Genomic DNA, 20721 nt, shown 5'->3' on the forward strand with positions numbered 1-20721 from the left:
ACGGATTCCGAAATCCATTTCACAAATTTTAAATTTTTTTTCTAGAAATGGATTTCGGAATCCGTTTCATACTTTTCTGAAACGGATTCCGAAATCCGTTTCACAAATTTTAATTTTTTTTCTAGAAACGGATTTTGAATTCCGTTTCATACTTTTCTGAAACGGATTCCGAAATCCGTTTCATAAAAAAACATGAAAATTTATAAAACGGATTTCGGAATCCATTTCATACTTTTGATTAGGATCATAAGGGTAATTATTGGGGGTACAAGATAAGGTTTGGGGGTGCAGGGAGAAGCCACCTTTTCACTTCCTACACCAACTGATTTTATTTTAACACGCGTTTTTCAATGAGTTAGCTAGCCCAACACCTTTTTTACTAATTACACCACCTTATTTAGTTCTACACTCCTTTCCATAATGGGCTGGCTAGCCCATTTTTCTTTGAACCCCCCAGTAGCCACTATGTTTTGGTGTTAAAACTCATGTTAACTTGCTTAAAAGTGTTTTCAATGTTTCAGAACTACTAAAAATGACATTAGCAAGTTGGTTTGGGTTAGAAAAGGATAATATACTTTCCATGGATGAATCATCCGTATCTATTCCTAAGTACAATCTAAAGCATAAGCATATTAAGTACATAGAAGAGTATTAGATTTTTCCTCATCTCTTCCTTGGTTACTCTCACTTGCTACATGTGAATTCTGCTCTAGCTTTTCATCATTCTCATGTCTTTTCTTTTGCTTGCTTTCATCTTCTACTTCACCCCTCACTACTACTTCCACCCTAACAGACTCCTCCTCATGGGGGCTATGTGCTGCCACCAATTCATCACTTTTCTTCATCTCTTTACTTTTACCCCATAAAACCATGTATAAGCCACCCACAATCAGCACTGCTCCAATAATGCTGAAACAAATTCATTTCTGAAACAGTCAACATCATTGCATATTCAAATGCTAAACCCTTATGATTGGATTATTAACCTGAATAATTGTAATTCTAAAAACACTACATACCATCCAAGGTGTAGCTTCTCCTTCAACATGGTAGAACCAGCCAAGGCCACTATCACTAGCATCAGAGGGTTAAAAACAGAGACAAATAATGGGCCTCTCATTTTGATGCACCATGAAATCACAACCACCATAATCCCAGAAACCACAATACCCTACAACACCATTCAGACAACAACATTTTGTATTTAATCATAGAAAGATAGAACCTATATTGACATTTTAGACAATAAAAAAACTTACGAAATTATGCAAAGATTAATACCGCATATGCTGCGGTCCAAAGCCTAATATTCCAACCCAACCTCCACTGACTCCAGTCCCTCTCAAGGCAAAGTGCAAACACGATGGACACTAATGCTCCCCACAGTGACATCAACGCAGTGCTAGAGTACGGATTAGGGTATTTTTTACTCATCTTCGCCTGGTCAAAATTAAATTTCAAAACAAAAATTAAGATTTGAACAACATGAGAAAGTTAGAAGCTAAAAGTTTATGAGAAAAACACGAAAGAAAATCTGAATTAAACAACGAAAAAAATTTATTTACCTGAATGATGAGCCAGGACGCATAACTGACTCCACTAGCCAGTGCGCACAAAGCACCCATGACGATGTTGGCACCAGCGGTGGCATGCACCTGCGGGTGCGCACCCTTCTGATGCAAAAGATTGAAGTGAAAGGTTCCTATCTTAATATCTTTACCTTTAACAAATGTAAGCACCATTGCCCCACTAATTCCAATTAATGTACCCATTATTTTGGCCTTCCCTGGTGTTGTTTTCAAATTCAATCTTTCCAAACTGAAAATAATTAAACAATTAAGTTAAATTAATTTAAAAGTGAATTCAGGAGAATTTGAGAAGAAAAAAAAATGAGGAATATACTAAGTTTACCCAAAGCAAACGGCCATGATGAAGGTTATGGCTGGTACAAGATTAGCCATTGCAGATGCAAATGTTGCAGATGTTAACGACAGAGCTTGCAAGTAGAAATTCTGAGCTAAAGATCCCCTGCATGTTAAATCAAGACCAGTTCGTTTAAAAAAAAAAAATAACAAATAACAAAAGTTATTCAATCACTAAATTTCACCTTTTGTTTTTATATTACCACTTATTTTATAATAAAACAAGAAAACCCGTCTTTAGCAAAAAATTGGTTTTTTTAACTTAATTTAAGAGGAACATAAATTTATTTGCCTGTATTAATAAGATCTTGAATAATTAGTTTATAACTTCAACAGATTAAATTATAGATAACTTGTTTTAATTAGCTTGTATATTTTCTATATGAGTTTATAATTTTTCTTTTTTTTTCATTTTTTTTTTCAATTTTTTACATTTACTTTTCAGGGATATTGATAAGATTAGATGAATAAATATAAAATTTATAAGAAAAAACGCAATATTATTAAACATTTAATATAAGAAAGACACACAATTTAAAGATTTAATTGATTGAATACTTAAAATTAAGTGAGTGAAATATTATATAAAAAAATAAAACAACAAATTAAAATATTATAAGTAAATAAACATATTATATATGTATTCTTGATCTAACAAATTGAGTAACAGTTTATTATAAGAAAAAGTAAATATAACAAAAAAAACTTAATAATATTATTGAAGATTCAATATAAGAAAGACACATTTAGATTTAGTTGATTGAATATTTGAAATTGACTAAGTCAGATATTTTCAAATTAAAATATAAATTATAAATAAAAATATTAAAAATAAATAAACATATTATATATGTATTTTAAAAATTACTTAATCTAATAAAATTAAAATTTGTATTTTTTTTTACCCTCTGAACTAAAGGACATAAAAAAATATAATCAAAACAATATTAGAAGTGAATTTGTGTGAATATTAAAAACAATTAATGAAGAGAAAAAGTGAAAAAAATATTTAACGATTTTTAAATTATCTAATAAATTATAAACCTTGAGTAATTTAAAAGGACTACTATGAATAAAAGTGTATATTAAAATGTAATATACTCAATTTAATATCACATAAAAGATATTTATCATCTCTAATATTTTTTTTCTCTTTTTCTCACATCATGCTCTTTCCAATTAAGAAAGACTATTTAATTAAAATCATCTAAATTAAACCTTTCCAAATGTCATTTATTAGAATCAGATATATGAAAGTAAGAAGGAGTGTTTGAAACATAATTTTGAAAAGAAAAAAAAGTATTGCCAAACAGAGATAAAAGAAAAATAATTTTAATAACTGAATCGGTATTTATTAGTAATAAATTATTGCAGTTAAAGAAAGAGTAGTATATTTATAATTTATAATAAATAGAATAAAGACATTATTCATGGAAAGTTCCTGAAAACTTGCCGGAGGAGGGGAGACAGCTGAAAAAAACAGTTCGATGATGCAGAAGAATAACGCGTAAATATTGCTACCTACTTATACAAATTCATGGTGCAAAAACACAGTCTACAAAACTCATCATCATCTTACATGACATGACATGTATTTGGTTCAAAATCAAAGTTGTCTAGAGAAGAGATAGCTAAGGAACAAGAAAATCGCATGTGAACAGTTAAACGACAACGTATACCCAAATAAGCCGCAAAGGAATGACTGAAACAGTATGGTCCGATTCATCTTTGTCCTCTTCTTCCTGCCAATCATCAACCACCAAAACAATGTCACCTTCTTTTCTCTTTCTCTTCATTAACTTTCGTTTTCATATATTGCTCCAGGTTTTTCACCCAGAAATGAAAATCAAGCTCTTCAAAAGAACATCATAATAATAATAATAAATTGTATAAAGACAAGTGAGTGTAACAAATTATAAAAAAGGTATATCAGATTGAACCACGAATGGTACCTTTCAAGAATGAGAGCAAGTGGAGCAATGAAAGTGGTGGCAAATAGAAAACGGTAGGCAACAATGACCCTCAAGCTCATGCCATCATTCACGGCAAGCTTGTAGAAGATATTAACACCGGCAAATGCTATTTGCACCACCAGCATCAGCAGGGTAGGTTTCATGGCCTGCACCACATTGCACACATTTTTCATGGTTCTGTTTTGTACGCTACCAACCACCGCCACCAATAGAAATGAATCTGAGTGGATAAGTGGGTTGTTAAGCACTTGAAAAACAGTAGTAGAGAGTGTAATAGAGAAGAGTTGAGAAGTTAATATCGAGTTTTGTTGTTGGAAAATTGTGTTGTGAGGTAGGGAGGGTTTTATTGGGATGCAGATTCCATGGTTGAAAGAGGCTGTTTTTGTTTGTTTCCCAGTTGTTAGTGTCAAAATACCACACACTTTTTGCTTCGCCTGACACGTGCCAAAAGTCTTCTCCTAGGTCAATTTTCCAGATTCTTCATTCAACCTCCTCCCATTACCATCGGTGAAGAACTTGTCTTCTTCTACTTTAAACTTATGGAGTAACTTACACTTTTTTTCTTTGTAACAACATTATAATGCATTTTCTTTCTTTTACCTTTTCTTACATTACCTTTTTAACAATATTTATCTTTTAAATGTTTATAATCAAAACCTACATTGGTTTAGTAGTTTGAAAGAATGAAAATAAAAATAGAATAACTTCATTTCTATTAAAAATTGAAATAAGTAAAAGTAATTTTTTTTATTTTTTGATTAAAATATAAATATGAATAAAGGATTACTTACATGAAAATTATAATTTAATATAATCAGTTATATAAGGTATCAGTAATTATTTAATAAACATATATATAATTAATCATATTATAAATATTTTATTACTTTTTATTTTATAATTAAAAAATGTAATTAACTATATATATTTTAGCACACTTTTATGCATAAAAAAATTTAATCAATCGACTATATTTTTTTTCTTGTTTTTCATATTTTCTTTTTATTTTTCTATTTTTATTCACCTTAAAGGAAGAAGACGTTTGATGGATTCATGCATTGCATAAACTGCAATTATATTTATTAATCAGGTTATAATTAAATTTCTCCTACTTTTTAATATAAAAAAGTCTAGGGTCTTCATTCTTTAAAAATTTTAGATCAACTTTTTCTTTTCTTATAAAATGTGTTCGATTTGATTTCTACCTCTAAGGGTACAAAATGATTAAATAAAACAAATATCAAGCACTAACTTCCATGACTTTGTTGAAAAATCATGTGGTGCATTTTTTTTTAAAGACATGATGTCCGTTCAAAATAAGAAATAAAAAAACATTAAAAAATTCCTGATATTGTAATAAGACTAATTAGGTTTGTAATTAAATTCAAAAGTTTATTTAGATATAAAAACTCTTTTAAGTTTATTTTTAAAATAAAAAATAAAATAGAACTTTCTAAAATTTTATGAAAATTAAACGTTTTATTTCATTGTCTTACCTGAAAAGAGGTATGCAACTCATTTTCAAAACAGTTAAATTGAATGAAATATATGGACTTACTGAGAATAGTGATAATAATTTAAAAAATTATTGAATGATTAAACTCTTTTATCTCTTTTCTAAATTATTTAAATAATTTCATATAATTTTATAAGTATAGAAGTATTCCTTTTAATTTGGTGGAAGCTTAATATTGTTTTTGAGTGTGTTTTTGGTTTATATTTGACAAGAAACTTTAACTAATTTTTATGCTTACAGAAAAAAAAAAAAAAAAAAAAAAAACTAGTTTGAATTTAGAGTACTTTGTAAACAAACTTTAATAGCTTGTAACTTTTGTTATCACTTCAATTAATTTTATTTTTAAATTAGTTTATAACTTTTATATTTATTTTCTTTTAATTTTTATAATATTTATTAAATTAGTGTCATATATTTTTGGCTTAATCAAGTTTTGAGATATTAATAAATTTAGGTGCTTTCAATGTCTATTAACTTTTTTATATTTATATATCTTGCATTTAAAAATTTATACTTTTAATTGAATTTATGTTATATAATTTTTTTCACCGATTAAATTATATGGTAATTATTTTGTCTTGTTAAACATTAAAAAAATATAAAGTTTTATTATTAATATAAAACAATATTAAAATAATATTTTTAATGTAAAATAATATTATTGTAATAAATTTTTTATATTAATAACAAAATCTCATACCTTTTACGATGTGAAACAAGAAAAGAATATAATGAAGTAAAACAATACCATGTCATTCAATTAAAAAAAATAGTTTTAAATTATAAGACTCAATAAAAAGTTATAAATCGTTCGAGTTTGAAAATTTTAATAAAATCTCAAATAAAATTAGATGAAAAATACTTTTAGAAATCGCATAAAATTAACTGGAAAATATGCAATATATAAAATTAAATAATTGAAATTAATAAAAAAATAATAATTTTGTTTACAAAAAATATTACAAGAAATTAATAAAAATTAAATTATTATAAATATTTAAAAAATATTTTTTATCAATAAAATTAATTTGTACTTAATTTATAAAATGATATAGTTAAGTTTGTAATTACTTCTTAATATCATGGAATCTCGCACAAACTTAATTTAATAGAAGCTATGTTAATTACAGGATTTTAATAATGTGAATGACCCTTTTGTATTTTCATTAAAGTAATAAAAGTAGTATATCTATTCTTTGAATCTCTTAAGACATCATTATGTGTAATATTTTCCTCAAATGAAATGTTGGTATAATTATTATTTTTTTCCTATTTGGTATAGAAGGAAAAGACTCATGCATATAAGAGAAGCACTTAATTTATCTTTATAACATAGTCAAAAGAGAACCCATTTCCATAAAATACTACCATTTTTGAAACAGTAATGCTTCAACTATCCCAAAATAAGAAGAACATAATATTTTTTGACTATGATACTATATTAACAATTCAATACCAATGTAAAATAATAATGACAATAAGGAAAAAATAAATAAGAGAAGAATGATTTTTGTTCTGTTATCGATCTCTAAATTGTCAATGATATATTGTATATAATTAATGTTGAATTATAATAAAAATACAAATATAAAACGTAAAACAAAAATTAGTATCATACTACTAAGAGTCACTACAATAATTTATAGTTTAGACCATAACGACTAAATAAATGTAGCTTAAACATATAATAAACAATATTTTTATAAATGATGTATAAATATCATGAAAGTCCATAATTATATAATTGTTGCTTTAAACTATATAGGCAAAACTAGTAAAATGTGGTCTAAAAACATAGGTAAGGTATAAAATCAACATGTCAAATTATTGTCTATTGTGAGAATTTTAAGCAACGGTTTTAAAAATATTGTCATACTAAAAATCGTTGTCTATTATTTATAACTACACTCACATATACCACACCTAAAAAATTGTAGTCTAATCTTTAGACCACAGTTTTTATAATTTATATCATAATTTTATGTCTAAAGTGATTTTTGTTGTAGTGAGTATATGGTATATATACACTTAAAATTCTTTTACTAACTATAAAAAAATTGGAATATATATAAGAAGCAAATATCAATTTGAATATTAAGGCCAAATTTGATTAACATGAATTAATTAAGACACAATATAGGAGAAAAATGGAGACAAAAAGTGCAGAAAAGGGTGTGGGTAGTGGGTCTGATAATTCCATTAATCGGTGAAAAATGAAAAAGGGTGCAGAGAATGTTGATGGAAGCTTACTCATAAGTGTCACTAAAAGACATTAGCATGTTGCACAAACCAAACTAAAATTGGAAAGTTTGGTTTTCTCACTTATCTCATGCCTCCTCTTAGTTATGTGTTTAGACAGTGCGCACTATTGCCTTCTCCTCTTGCAATTGCGTCTAAGTTACCTATTCATGTATACACAATTATTGCTAAAGATATTAAATCTCATAAATGCAGGATAAAATCCAAATTTTATTTCTACACAATAACTCGGTTACTAAGTTTCAAAATGAGAATTAATTCAATATTTTTTTATAAAATTATATATTAATAAACTTAAACTCAATAATTTGGTTAACAGAGTGGTTGTTGAATATAATTAAAGTTTGATTTTATCTAGATTGCATTCATATCTAAGATACTATAAGGTCAAAATAATACAATAGTATATATATATATATATATATATATATATATATATATATATATATATATATATATGTTGTAGCTCTAATAATTTTTTTGTTTAAAATACATCAGTTTTCTTAAACAAATATAGTAGTTATTTAACAGTATTTAAAGAAAAATTTAACTCTTAACTAATCTAGTTCATCGTAAGGTATAAACTAAAAAATAATAAGTAAATTATCAGTTTATGCCATCAAACTCAAATAACGATAAACAACTACATATAAAATACCAAATTCTTACTAACTACATTTGTGAACCCAAAAGAGTTAGTATATTGCTTGCATTTCTGGGTATTGATTATTCAATTCAAGGTCATCTTGAATCACCACTATGGAGGGTTGTCCTTTGTTCATGTCACTTTTCCTAAGCGTAACAACTATTTCATTTAGATTGAGAGATATAATTTTAAATTAAATAAATGACGGAAACATTTTTTAAATAAATTATAATAAAATTTAAAATATTTTATAATTTATTAGTACTAAATGTTAGTCTTTCTTTGTTTATTAGTACTGAATAAATAATTTTTTTTTTAATATGAATGGTTTTGACATGATCTCTTCGTAGATTTATATTACAATATATGGGGTTGGTTTGATTAATTTATAGAAAAGTATAGGTTTATAGTTCTTGAAAAGGATGAAATTTATTTATACTCTTCAAAGCAATCATCATTTTTGAATCAACATCTTTTGTGTGTTTTATGAACATACGATCTTGGATATTCCTTTTATCCAAGAGTAGTTTTTGTTGATTTATCGTGATATATGAAGGTAATGAAATGATTTCAAATTTATTGAGAAGGAGTCGACATATATTGCTTATTTAGGGAGTAATAAAAGATAGTCGACTAAGTGTATTTATTTTGTATGATTTACTATATTTTATTTATATGTTGTATGTTTATGAGTGTCATTATGATGTATTGGTATGCAAAATTTAACCTCGAAGTTACTTTTGATACATAATAAGGATAAAAATAAAGATATAACTAAAAAGTTGTGCTATTTTGAAATTTTAAAAAGACATATATAAAAAGAAATAAACACAATTTCTTTCGACACTATTATACAACTATTATACAAGAACAAACGAAAATATTTAGTTCCTATAACTCATTTATTATTATTTTTTTTAGAGACTAAAAGCTATAACAAGATATCATTCTAATGTTTGTAATATTAAAAATAACATAACAAACCAAAATAGATTTGAGAAAGATTTAATTCACGAGAAATATCTAAGATACTTTTCTTAGCATTCTCGACACCCAATTTCGTTTCGTCTGGATAAAAAAAATAATAATAATAAATTTTAGACCTAGATAATATTTAGGAAGAAAGTAAAAAAAAATACAAAACATAATATTTAATCGAGCATAAATATATATTTCTATTTTACTTTATTTTCATCTTATTTGTTTTGTTTTTATTTTAAATTCGTTTTACTTTTATTTTATGATTTTTTATGTTATTTTATTTTATTACTATTGTTATTATCTTATATTATTTTTATATCCATTTTTAACTTTTTATTTTATTTTATTTTGAATTTTTGTCTTATTTTATTTTATTTTACTTTTTTTCTTTTTCTTTATTTGGTTTTATTTTCATTTTGTTCTGTTTTATTCTACGTTCTTTGAGTTTAATATATTTTATTGTACTTTTATTTCATTTTAGCTTTTTTTTATTTTTTTTATTTATTTAGTCGTTTGTTTTAGGTTAAAATACTCTCTTCGTCCATGTTTTTGTTGAAAAATCTCAAATAGATCCTAAGATTTTTTTTAGTCTCAATTAGGTCCATATTTTTGAAAATATGTAACAATTAGGTTCATTCCGTTAGTATAGAGTTAAAGGTGTTAAAGATGTGCCACGTGTCAGCTCCACATTTTTTTTAATTTTTTTTTAAAAATTCTAATTTTTTTAAAATTTTTTTTTGAATTTTTTGAATTTTTTTTTGAAAATTATTCATGCCACGTGTCACGTCAATATTGTGCCACGTGTCAAGTCAGTAAGGTGACACGTGTCAAATCATTGTCTGAATCTCAATTTGGTCCATATATTTGTTATTTTTATTACATTTCAGTTCATTTTTTTTTTAATTTTCAATTTCATCATTTCCAAATTAAGATCAAATTTAACTTTTATATAAATTTTATAATGATATTTTTATTAAACATTTTAATAATATTAAGTTTATTTTATATTTTGTTTTAAAATTTTAAAATATTTATTTTAACTTATTACAAAATTGTTTTAAATAATTTATATACAAATGTTAGAATTGGTTTAAAATTAATAATTTTATAAATTTAAATATAAAATTTTAAAACAATTTTGTAAAAAGTTAAAATAAATATATTTAAAAAAAAATTAAAAATGGACTGAAATGTAATAAAAATAACAAATATATGGACCAAATTGAGATTCAGATAATGATTTGACACGTGTCACCTTACTGACTTGACACGTGGCACAATATTGTCGTGACACGTGGCATGAATAATTTTCAAAAAAAAAATTCAAAAAATTCAAAAAAAAATTTAAAAAAAAATTAAATTTTTTTAAAAGAAATTAAAAAAAATTTAAAAAAATGTGGAGCTGACACGTGGCACATCTTTAACACCGTTAACTCTATACTAACGGAATGGACCTAATTGTTACACATTTTCAAAAATATGGACCTAATTGAGACTAAAAAAAATCTTAGGACCTATTTGAGATTTTTCAACAAAAACATGGACTAAGGGAGTATTTTAACCTTTGTTTTAAAAAGAAAAGTGATAATAAAAGAAAAGGGTTTATTGAATGATTCAAGTGATTTTGAAAGAGTTGAAGATGCTTGCACCCGCCATCGAGCCCTGTCTTCATTCACCATCCTACCATTTTTTTATTTGGGTGATGATTAACCATGTGCAGTCTATATTGCAGTTAGTTTGTATACAAAAGTGCAACTGTTCACGTATGCAGTAGTACTAATCAAAAGTTAAAATTTAAGTCTCACATTTGTATACAAGTGACAAATTTAAATATTATATAAAAATAATAGCTCATAAATCTAATATATCAAAATTTTAGTTAAAAATGTAAATCTTCAAATTACTTCTTCTCTATTAAATCCTTGTAAAAAATCCATCAACACCTCGTGGAGAAAGGACAGAACATTAGAGTTTTTGCATTAAAAAAAATTATATATCATTATCCTGTATAAGATATAAATTATTCCTCTGACTTGTCAATCATGAAAAAGTTTTTGCTTAACTCGCAGAGGATTTAATTTGTTTGCCATGACAGTTACGTCTTAATTTTATTTTCTATCTTTTTCAATTCCTAAAATTCCTTTATTAAAAAATATTAGATTTGGATGTGTCATAGAGAATCATATTCTGATTTATATTGTAAAATTTTATGAAAATTTGAAATTTTTAATTTTAAGAACAACATTAAATATGGGTACATATAGATTTCATATTTTTAACCTATACATTATTCAAATGATAATAATTGTATTAGTATTGGAATATTATTTTAAGTAATTAAGATGTGTATTAAAATACCAGTAAAAAAGTAAAGTAATTTATAGCGATTCTTTAAATCATACCCTAAGACGAATGAATTTAATTTACTATAAATTATGCACTAAGACGCATGGATTTAATCTGCTATAAATCACGCACTAAGATAAACGAAATTAATCCATTATGAAATACACACTAAGCACCGAGGTGCATAGATTTAATCTGATATAAATCTCGCACTGAGGCACATAGATTTAATTTGATATAAACCACACACTAAGATGCACATGTTTAATTTTCTATAAACCACGCACTAAGACGCACAAATTAACACGTATGATTATACATAATATTCCTTACAATCTTTTCTTCCTTTACCTAAACTATGATAGGTTCAATGTATATGTAATTTTTTTACTTCATAAATGAAGACAATATTAGTTGCATATCATTTTAGTAGTTAATTTTCTATTTTTGTATTTTTCATTGTTAGACTTACCTAATTTTCTTATTTACCAGGTACAAGATATTACTGAACTGAGATCCATAATGCTTTAGAAGGGAGATTTATAAGAAAATTCATCAAGGTATAACACAAACAGGTATAATAATTAGTAGTGAAATTGTTGATACAAGTATATAGATGTAGTTAGAGTAAGTTTTACTATTTGGATATGCTTAACTTTTCTTACTCTTTGGTTGAGTTAATCTCTAATCAACTTAAATCTAATAGAGAGATAACTCAATCTCAAAACAACTTTAAATATAAATTATTAAAAATAATTAGAGTTTATTACATTTAAACACGATTTTAAGTATCAAAATAAATACAATAAAAATTATGTGTTTCATTTTATAAATAAGATTAAGATGACTATTTTTATAATAAAATTAAAAAGTATATATTATTGAAAGGATACAAAAGTATAATAACTTAAATTGTTAATATTTATAAAATAAATTTTAACTATTAATTATAATAAATCAATTTAATATGTAAAAGTAATAGTTAAAAGCATGAATTAATCAATTAAAGTTCACATAATTAAAATATATATTAACATACAAAAATATAATAAAAAATAAAACTTTAAATATAAATAAGTAAAAACTAGCGACTAATAATAGATCGGGATTTGGAGTCTATATGGTTTAAATGGACAGTTAAAAGCAAAAGATTTTATTAAGTGACAGCAAAACGACCGTTTTAATCTCAGCAAAGACTCAATATGTATATTCCAGCCTAGAAACCCTAATCCTCAACTCATCTCTCTCAGTTTCTGTCATTGTCCTTCTTCCAACCACGAATGAAGCCTCAACTCTCAGCACTCATCTCTATCTCATCTACCAATCACGAACGAAGCCTCAACTCAGTGGTTGCGTCACGGGCTTGTGAAAGACGCGTTTGAGCTCAGATCATCAAGGTGGCGTCGGAGTCGAAACCTACGGCAGCGGCGGTGAGCAATAACAGGTTCGTTAAATCGTGATTCGTGTGAAAATTTTCCCCATTTCCCATCTTTTTTGCCCTAATCGTGTTTGCCTTGAAATTGACCGTGTTATTTGATGTGTTGTGTTCATTTGTTCATTTGGGTGGGTATATGTACTTTATAATGTCGATTGAGTATTCTGAATCTTACGGCGTTTTGATTTGTATTGTGTACTGTTTTCATTGCTCAGATGAAAATTTATTTTAACCTGTTTCTGTAGTGAAAATTGCTTTGGAGGTTGTAATTTGTAACTACACTGGCTGCGTGCAGACTTATTTGTTCTTTAATGAACTTAATTGTTGTTTGAAAGGAGAATAGTATGTTGTAGAATTTGTGATTCAATCCCAATAATAAAAAAGGACTATGAAGATAAAAGGGTGCAATAACTTCTCACCAATGAGTTCTCTGAGATATGACTAATATGTGTTTTGTGGAAAATTCTACTTCCACCAATTATATGAAAGTTTGGCTAGAAGACTTTTTATTCATTAAAATTTTTCTTTGTTGATTTTGAATCATATTTTGAATCACAATTTATATGTCAGATGTGATGTTCAAGTCAAATGAAATTATTAAGAAGCATACTGCCCCGAAGGTAATTTCTTTTATGTGTAAAATCCCATCCTCTCGTGGCAAGAGGAAAATAAAATTAGGAGTGTCAATTCATGTTCATTTTCGCAGGGATATCGGAAAGTTTTAAATATGTTGTGCTTGGTAGAAAGAAAAAACAATTTTTTTAAAGAGGACGGGCCATCTATCGATGAAGATTAGTTTAATATTATGTAAAATATTTTTTTCTCAACTATGAGTAAAAAAAACAAGAGAAGAGGAAAAATGAAATTTATTTAATATCTTTAAATCCATATATTTCATATATTGCTAATTGGTCTTTATCAGCAAAATATTAAACAAGTCAGGAAGAATTGAAATTATTTATGGAAAAATGAAAAAAAAAAAGAAAAGAAAATAAATAATGACTTTTATTTTATGTTTTAGAAAGAAAAAAAGTGTCATATTTTAAACCTTTTGCTGCATCAATCTTAAGAGAGAGAGAAAGAGAGAGAGCAGAGGGGAGGGAGGTGTAAGAAGAGAAGAGGTTGTTGTTACCATTATGACCTAAAGGTCGTGACTTTCTGCTTCCTTGTATCTTCTGCAGTGTAAAAGTGATCTCTTTCTGATTTTTCTGTAGATTTCATATCAGGAACTAGTGCTAATACTTCACCTACAGATCTCTGTATTCTGGGTATGTTCTCTCCCAAATTCTAAGTGTTTTCTCTCTTGTATTGGGGTATTTTGTTCGTGTTGGGGTTGGGTCTTGCCTTTCCCCTTGCATTCATAGCGTTTGTTGTTTTGTACAGCTCGATCGAGCCTCAGACGGGTCGTGAACCTTATAGAACCCCCTTATAAATCTCTTAGTTTTATTTTGTTATTTCATTCTGATAGTTTGTGGAGGGTTTCTTCAAATCATGCTATTTTTTAATTGTACTGGGTCTCTGTTGAAAATGCTGGGCTAAAAAAGGTTACGGTTTTCAGTTTCGTTAAGTTTCTCGAAGGAAAATGGTGGAGGTAGAAATGCGGTTATTTTGTTTCCAGTGTTTGTGGGATTTGAGGTTTTGATGAGTTTTCTTCTGACACTTTGTTGTAGTTTGCAGACGAAGGCTGGTTTTGATCCGGCTTGGGAGTCTTGATCGAGTTTAAAGTGGTGGTTTAATAACACTAATACTAGAATAGGCTAAAAACTATAAAATCTTAAAACTGGTTTAAACTACTCTATAAAACTCCTATATAACTACTTGTTCTAATTGACAAAAGAAAGATGGGAAACAGGTCACAAATAAAAAATAACAAGAGACTTAAAATCTGCCTAGTGAAAACCTAAAAAAAATGAACTTGAATGGCTAAAGATGGACTAAGACTACCAAATCATTAAAAGGAGATGCTAAGCAACTACCTAGATACATTCTAATTAGTAAATGAAAGATAAAAAGTAAACTATAAATTAGAAATAACATGGAAAACAAAAACTGATAAGTGCAGACCCAACATTTCACTATTTGACAGCAAAAATAGGCATAATAACCAGTCTAATTAAAACTCGGTTATGGTGGTGCCATGGCAGAAACCGGTGCTGGTTTTGCAGCCTGCCGCCACAGGAAGGTAGTGGCGAAGCGGGTTTCTCATGGCGGTCCATGGCGACTGCTTAAGGCGCAACAGCGGTGAGGTAGAACAGATGTGCAGTAGTGTAGAAAAGAGAGGTGAGCTAGAACAGATGTGCAGTAGTGTAGAAAAGAGACAGACAACGTGAGAAGTAGGGTAAACCTGTTTAGGAGGGGCAGTTTTAGGAAGATAACCCTAATTGATTTGGGTAAAAGGTCCAATTGATGTTGTTTTAAAAATTGGGTTAGGTCTAATAAATTTATTTTAACCTAATACTCAATAATCCAACCCACTTCTCCCTTCTTCTTTAGTCTCAGACCTTGCTGCTTACAACCTTTAGCCATTGCTAACCGTCCACAGCCACTTACAGGCTTGAATCGTAGGAATCGCTATTTGGGATAACATTGTGAGTAGCGGTGCTCTTAAGATGTAGGAGCTCAATTTTTAGGAAGAAATTCTAAGGTAAGGTAGCTACTCTTAAGATGTAGGAGCTCAATTTTTAGGAAGAAATTCTAAGGTAAGGTAGCTACTAAGAATTTAGAATACTACTCTTTCAATTTATTCATATGGCGGCGGATGGCGGTGAGTGACGACCAAAGGTGGTAAGCCGCAAGGTCTGAGATTAAAGAAGAAGAAGAGAGAGGTGGGTTAGGTTATTGGGTATTAGGTTAAAATAAATTTATTGGGCTTGGTCCAATTTTTAAAACAACATTAGGTGGGTCTTTTACCCAAAATCAACTAGATTATCTTCCTAAAGCTGCTCCTCCTAAATAGGTTTGATCTACTTCTTCTCCACATTGCTGCCTTTGTCTCTTCTCCACGCTACTGCATATCTCCTTTTCCACGTTGCTGTTCCGCCTTAACCGTTCAGCATTTGCCACCTGTTATGCAAAAAGCGGCCACCATAAGAAACCAGCTTCGTACTGCCTTCTTGTGGCGACAGGCTGCAAATCCGCCATGGTGCCGCCATAGCTGAATTTTAATAACACTGGTCTGGACTTTGTAGGCTTTATGTGAACAATTTTTTGAATAATTTTTTTCTGCTATTTGTTTGGTATCTAAGTTCGGCTGCATGATTCAAATTTAGATTGCTTGATCAGATATTCCAGTCTTCAATCAGGTTTACAGCTATATATTTCTGGTGTAATGATAAAATCTTATGTGCTACTTACACACTCAGTCTTCACTATCTCGCAGACTAGCCATTTCTGTTTCATTCCTAAACACATGGATACTGATGCCATTGAAGATCTGGTTGACAAGCTCAAGGTTATGCAGAATGATGATGTAGAAGATCAAGAGGAATATGATGATGTTGATGACGATGAAGAAGAAGAAGAACATGAACCCATCACACTTGGCTTTGTTGACAAGCCAAAGAATAAATGGTCTCTTCAACGTCAATATTTCCCAAGCAAAGCTGGAGGAGTCCCTGTACTTTACCTTTTCATTGAATTCATTTACAATTTACTTATATCTTACTTCTTGGATGTACAAAGAAAGTTTCAGTTTCGGACAGGTGTATGATCTGTTGTGATGTGAATAACAGGCTTGGCTTGATCCTATGAATATACCATCTGGGGGATCATTCGGGTGTGACATTTGTGGTGACCCTTTACAATTTTTACTTCAGGTATGAAGTTAATGCCTCATGATTGTCTGACATATGTATGGTTTGTGCTCTACCTGTGGATTGTGACATATTGTATGCACCAACTGAAAATTTCTAGGTTTGTGCTATACCCTTGAAAATTTCTAGGTTTACGCACCAACTGAGCAGGAAACTGCATTTCACCGAATGTTGTATGTTTTTATGTGTCCCTCTATGAAATGCCTCCTCAGGGATCAACACGAGCAATGGAAACACCATCCAGAGAAGCCATCTAGAAGGTCAGGGATCATTTTCTCTTAAACAACCTTTTACATTGTTTTAGTTACTTTGGTTGTTTATATCTGATTATGTTATTTTTTAATTAAAGTGTGAAGGTCTTCCGTTGTCAATTAAGACGTGTTAATCCATTTTATTCTGAAGAATGCCCTCAGTATAACGAGAGTCACAAACCTGCTGGCTGTGGAGGTAGGTAGTCACCATTATAATAGTTTTACTTCATTTGTTGATAATAATCCCATTCATGTTTGTAGTTGTTTAGAGATCCTCTGCTTTTGTATGGTGAAGAGAGATTGTTGTTTCTGTTGATTAGATGCCTATTTACCTTCTAGCTTGGGTTTGTGTATGTTTATTTTTGAATATTTATATTCATGATTACCTCATTTTGAGCACTGAGTATTGAGTACTAGTGTTGAGGAGTCCTGCATGAAGTGAAAAGGACTTCATGACTACGATCTGTGACTGTACACAGTGGGACCACACTTTTATCAGGGATTTTTTTTTTCTGATTTCATTCTAACATAATTGTTTAACCTGAACAGGTTACTTGCATAATTGCATTGTAATATGTAAGTGATGTATGTCGTGCTTTCCCATTAAAGTGGATTAACACTTTTGGTGACTTAGGTTTTGGACTACATGTGAGTGCATTCTATGAAACAAATTGTCCTGAATCTACTGCAATTTTGATGCAATGTGTGCTTACTTTTCAGCTGTTCTTTGTGATTGGTGTGGCACTTGGAAAGGAGACAAGCTTTGTAGTAGTTGCTAACAGGCACGGTATTGCTCTGAGAAACACCAGGTAATGGAATTAATTTAGTGTATCTGTATGTTTTCTTCCACAAATTTGGTTCCCATGATACTTGTTTTCTCTCTTCCATCTCACAGGCTATGAGTTGGCGTACAGGGCATAAAATTGCTTGTCCTCAGATACAAATTTCTTCCCCTGTTTCTGGATCCAACAAAAGTGAAACCACCTTGCTCGGGTCACATAGAGGTCAAGTGGTTTAAAGTTGTGTACTTTTGTTGCAATGTTTGTTTGCTTCTCTTTGATAACGAAATTATTAGTCACTTTTAGGTGAAATGTAAAAATGCTGAGACTAATTACGATATTGCTCATACATAAAACCACTTTGATAAGATATTTAAAATTGTATCTCTTATGAAACCTAAAATCACCATTCCGAAATAAAACATATGCATCACTGTATTAAATTTTATGACATCTACTTAGGTTCTTGTTAGTTTACACCTGAGATCATTCTTCACTATCATTCAGGTGGAAGCAAGAATCTTTGGCCTGAATTTGAGATCAGCATTGAAGATGAAAGTGAATATAGTAGAGACATGTCTGAGGAAAATACCGTGTCTAATTCCTTGATCTCAAGGAACAGGACTGATGACACAATGAATTCAATTTTTGATAGCTTTCAGGTATCAATTTTATCATTTTAATAAGATTGTTTCTAGTTTATGTATATTATTCGCTAATTGTATTGTATATGAACAGGGTGACGCTGACAAAAATAGTTGGGCCTCCTTCCAGGAATGCATCGACAAGGCCCCTGAACAAGTGCTAAGGTGATAAAGATTTGCCAAATTAGAATGCTTAACTATGGTGAATTTGCTTGTGTGCCCTTGGAGGCAGATTAGTTACTAAACGGGATAGGTGAAAATGTTTGACAAATATAATATCTTGCCTTTTGGGATAAAAAACTAAAATAAGCAGGGAAATAGTGGAAATATATTCATATTGCTACTTGTCTCTGATTAACCTAACATTTTAGACGATCCATTCATTTGGAACATGTCATAGTTACATTTAACAAAAGTAGCTGGAGTGTTAACTGTTAGCTTAACAATGCTAAGTTATTTATTAAATTATAAGTATGGAGACAGTTTAGAATTTAAATTATGAATCCAAATTTCTCCCAGCCCCTTATAAAACTGCATTTGCCTATAATCATATTGTGTACTAGTGTGTTCAAAATGATGAATTTGCATGATAGCCGGATTGATGACATTGGATTTATCAATATATTGGGTCTAATTACAGTTTTGGTAAATCAGGTATTATAGGAATACTAATGCTAAGCCTATATGGCCTCTTTCAAGTGGTCGGCCATCAAATGCTGATATCCCTAGATGCAGTTACTGCAGTGGACCTATGTGTTGTGAATTTCAGGTACTTATTTTAGATATCAGTGGTTGAAGATGAATGTTGTTCTGCATCTAAAACTTTTGTTTTTTGCTTGCTCAACCAAATGTTTTGTACATTTTCTTTGGATACTGAGTTTTTAATGTTGGTGGTGTCAGATTTTGCCACAGTTGCTTTATTACTTCGGCGTTGACAATGAAGTGGACTCTCTGGATTGGGCTTCAATTGTGGTGTATGCATGTGAAGCCTCTTGCAATGCAAGTTTGCCTTACACACATGAATTTGCCTGGGTTCAAATTCATTCGCCTTCCACAGGCTTATAGGGAAATAATAGGGAAGTGTCTTTTTTTAATTATTTTTCAAAATTTTGGGGTCAGAAGTCAGAAGTAGGTCTTTTAACTGTTTCAACCATCGATTTTGAGATTGAGGGTTGATTATGTAATTTACTTGTATAGGCTTTTTACGTCCTTGCTACAATCAATTAGGATGTATGTTTTGTTTTGGAAAGGTGATAATTAATTTTGCAACAATTAATACTCTGTTTTTTCTTGTCAGCTTTCTTTCCCTGCGTTCACTGACCATTGTGGCAAACGCGTTTAATTGGTTCAATTTTGATACGCTATATAGACTGCTAATTCATTCAGTTAAAGATATAACACTAAAGTAATTGTTTTCAATTTGATAATTCCTGATTTGTTAATGATGTAAAATATCTTAACATACCTGTTCATTTCAATTAAATTCTCAGGTAAACTCGTCTAACAATGGAGAAGCAAGATAATTGATCCCAATTATGTTGCCAATCCCATCTATATTTTTGAATTACTAAAAAAGGTATACTATATATATATATATATATATATATTGTTTTGTAAATTAAATTACGAGAAAATCATGTTTTTTATAATGCTTTTTTTATCCAAGATTCCCACAAAAATGTTCCCACAGAAAAAAATGGAAGTTCCTCCAAATGTTATTATTGAAATGCAAATTATATATTACAACAAAATATGAAATATTAAAACAAATTTATTATTATTATAACATTTATATATAGTTTTTGTTTTTAAGATTTTATTTATGCCAGCTGATCCAATACCACATTATAAAGACGGACGAATAAAACTAATCTATGATTCTTATGTGAGCTAATTCGTCCAAACCCACTTTTTAACATAAATGCAATTCACCTACAATATAAACAAATAATAACACACTTTTAACACATTATTTATAAAACTCTTTGCTGTTAACCAAATTTTTATAAAAGATTATAAATTTATAAATAAATAAATTTGATATGATGTTAAATTTATAGTCCCACTCGATCATTTTGAATACTTTTGCTGCCACACATGGATGACTAGGAGATATTACTTCGACGAAAGAGGCTAATCATCTAAGAATAAATGAGA

The 20721-nt window shown here is 29.0% G+C and overlaps 1 protein-coding gene and 1 pseudogene across 2 annotated transcripts; one reads left to right on the plus strand and one right to left on the minus strand.

Moving 5' to 3' along the window:
* Positions 1–550: 550 nt before the first annotated feature.
* Positions 551–4216, minus strand: LOC114189078 (WAT1-related protein At1g68170-like). Its single transcript, XM_028077786.2, has 7 exons — positions 3875–4216; positions 3602–3664; positions 1912–2028; positions 1566–1818; positions 1282–1440; positions 1020–1171; positions 551–909 (listed from the first exon to the last, which is right to left on the minus strand). Exons 1-7 carry the CDS (start codon positions 4066–4068, stop codon positions 633–635), a joined length of 1215 nt encoding a protein of 404 aa, XP_027933587.1. The 5' UTR covers positions 4069–4216; the 3' UTR covers positions 551–632.
* An 8611-nt stretch (positions 4217–12827) lies between these two features.
* Positions 12828–19860, plus strand: LOC114188148 (uncharacterized; annotated as a pseudogene). Its single transcript, XR_014995819.1, has 13 exons — positions 12828–13087; positions 13649–13698; positions 14293–14346; positions 16458–16694; positions 16810–16893; positions 17020–17150; positions 17240–17337; positions 17862–17950; positions 18037–18145; positions 18428–18582; positions 18659–18729; positions 19219–19333; positions 19465–19860. The product of XR_014995819.1 is annotated as an uncharacterized LOC114188148 (transcript).
* Positions 19861–20721: the final 861 nt, after the last annotated feature.

The sequence above is a fragment of the Vigna unguiculata genome, chromosome 6 (genome assembly GCF_037176805.1).
Source record: "Vigna unguiculata cultivar grain cowpea cultivar isolate G323 ecotype 2 chromosome 6, ASM3717680v1, whole genome shotgun sequence".
Lineage (NCBI taxonomy): Eukaryota > Viridiplantae > Streptophyta > Magnoliopsida > Fabales > Fabaceae > Vigna > Vigna unguiculata.

Bases quoted from the DNA above. Each gene is read 5' to 3' on its own strand.
- LOC114189078 (XM_028077786.2), bottom strand. From the start codon at position 4,068: ATGAAAAATGTGTGCAATGTGGTGCAGGCCATGAAACCTACCCTGCTG. The intron at 3,665-3,874 runs GTACCATTCGTG...GATGATTGGCAG, and splicing joins CTTGCTCTCATTCTTGAAAG to GAAGAAGAGGACAAAGATGA. The intron at 2,029-3,601 runs GTATACGTTGTC...TTTAACATGCAG, and splicing joins TTCCTTTGCGGCTTATTTGG to GGGATCTTTAGCTCAGAATT.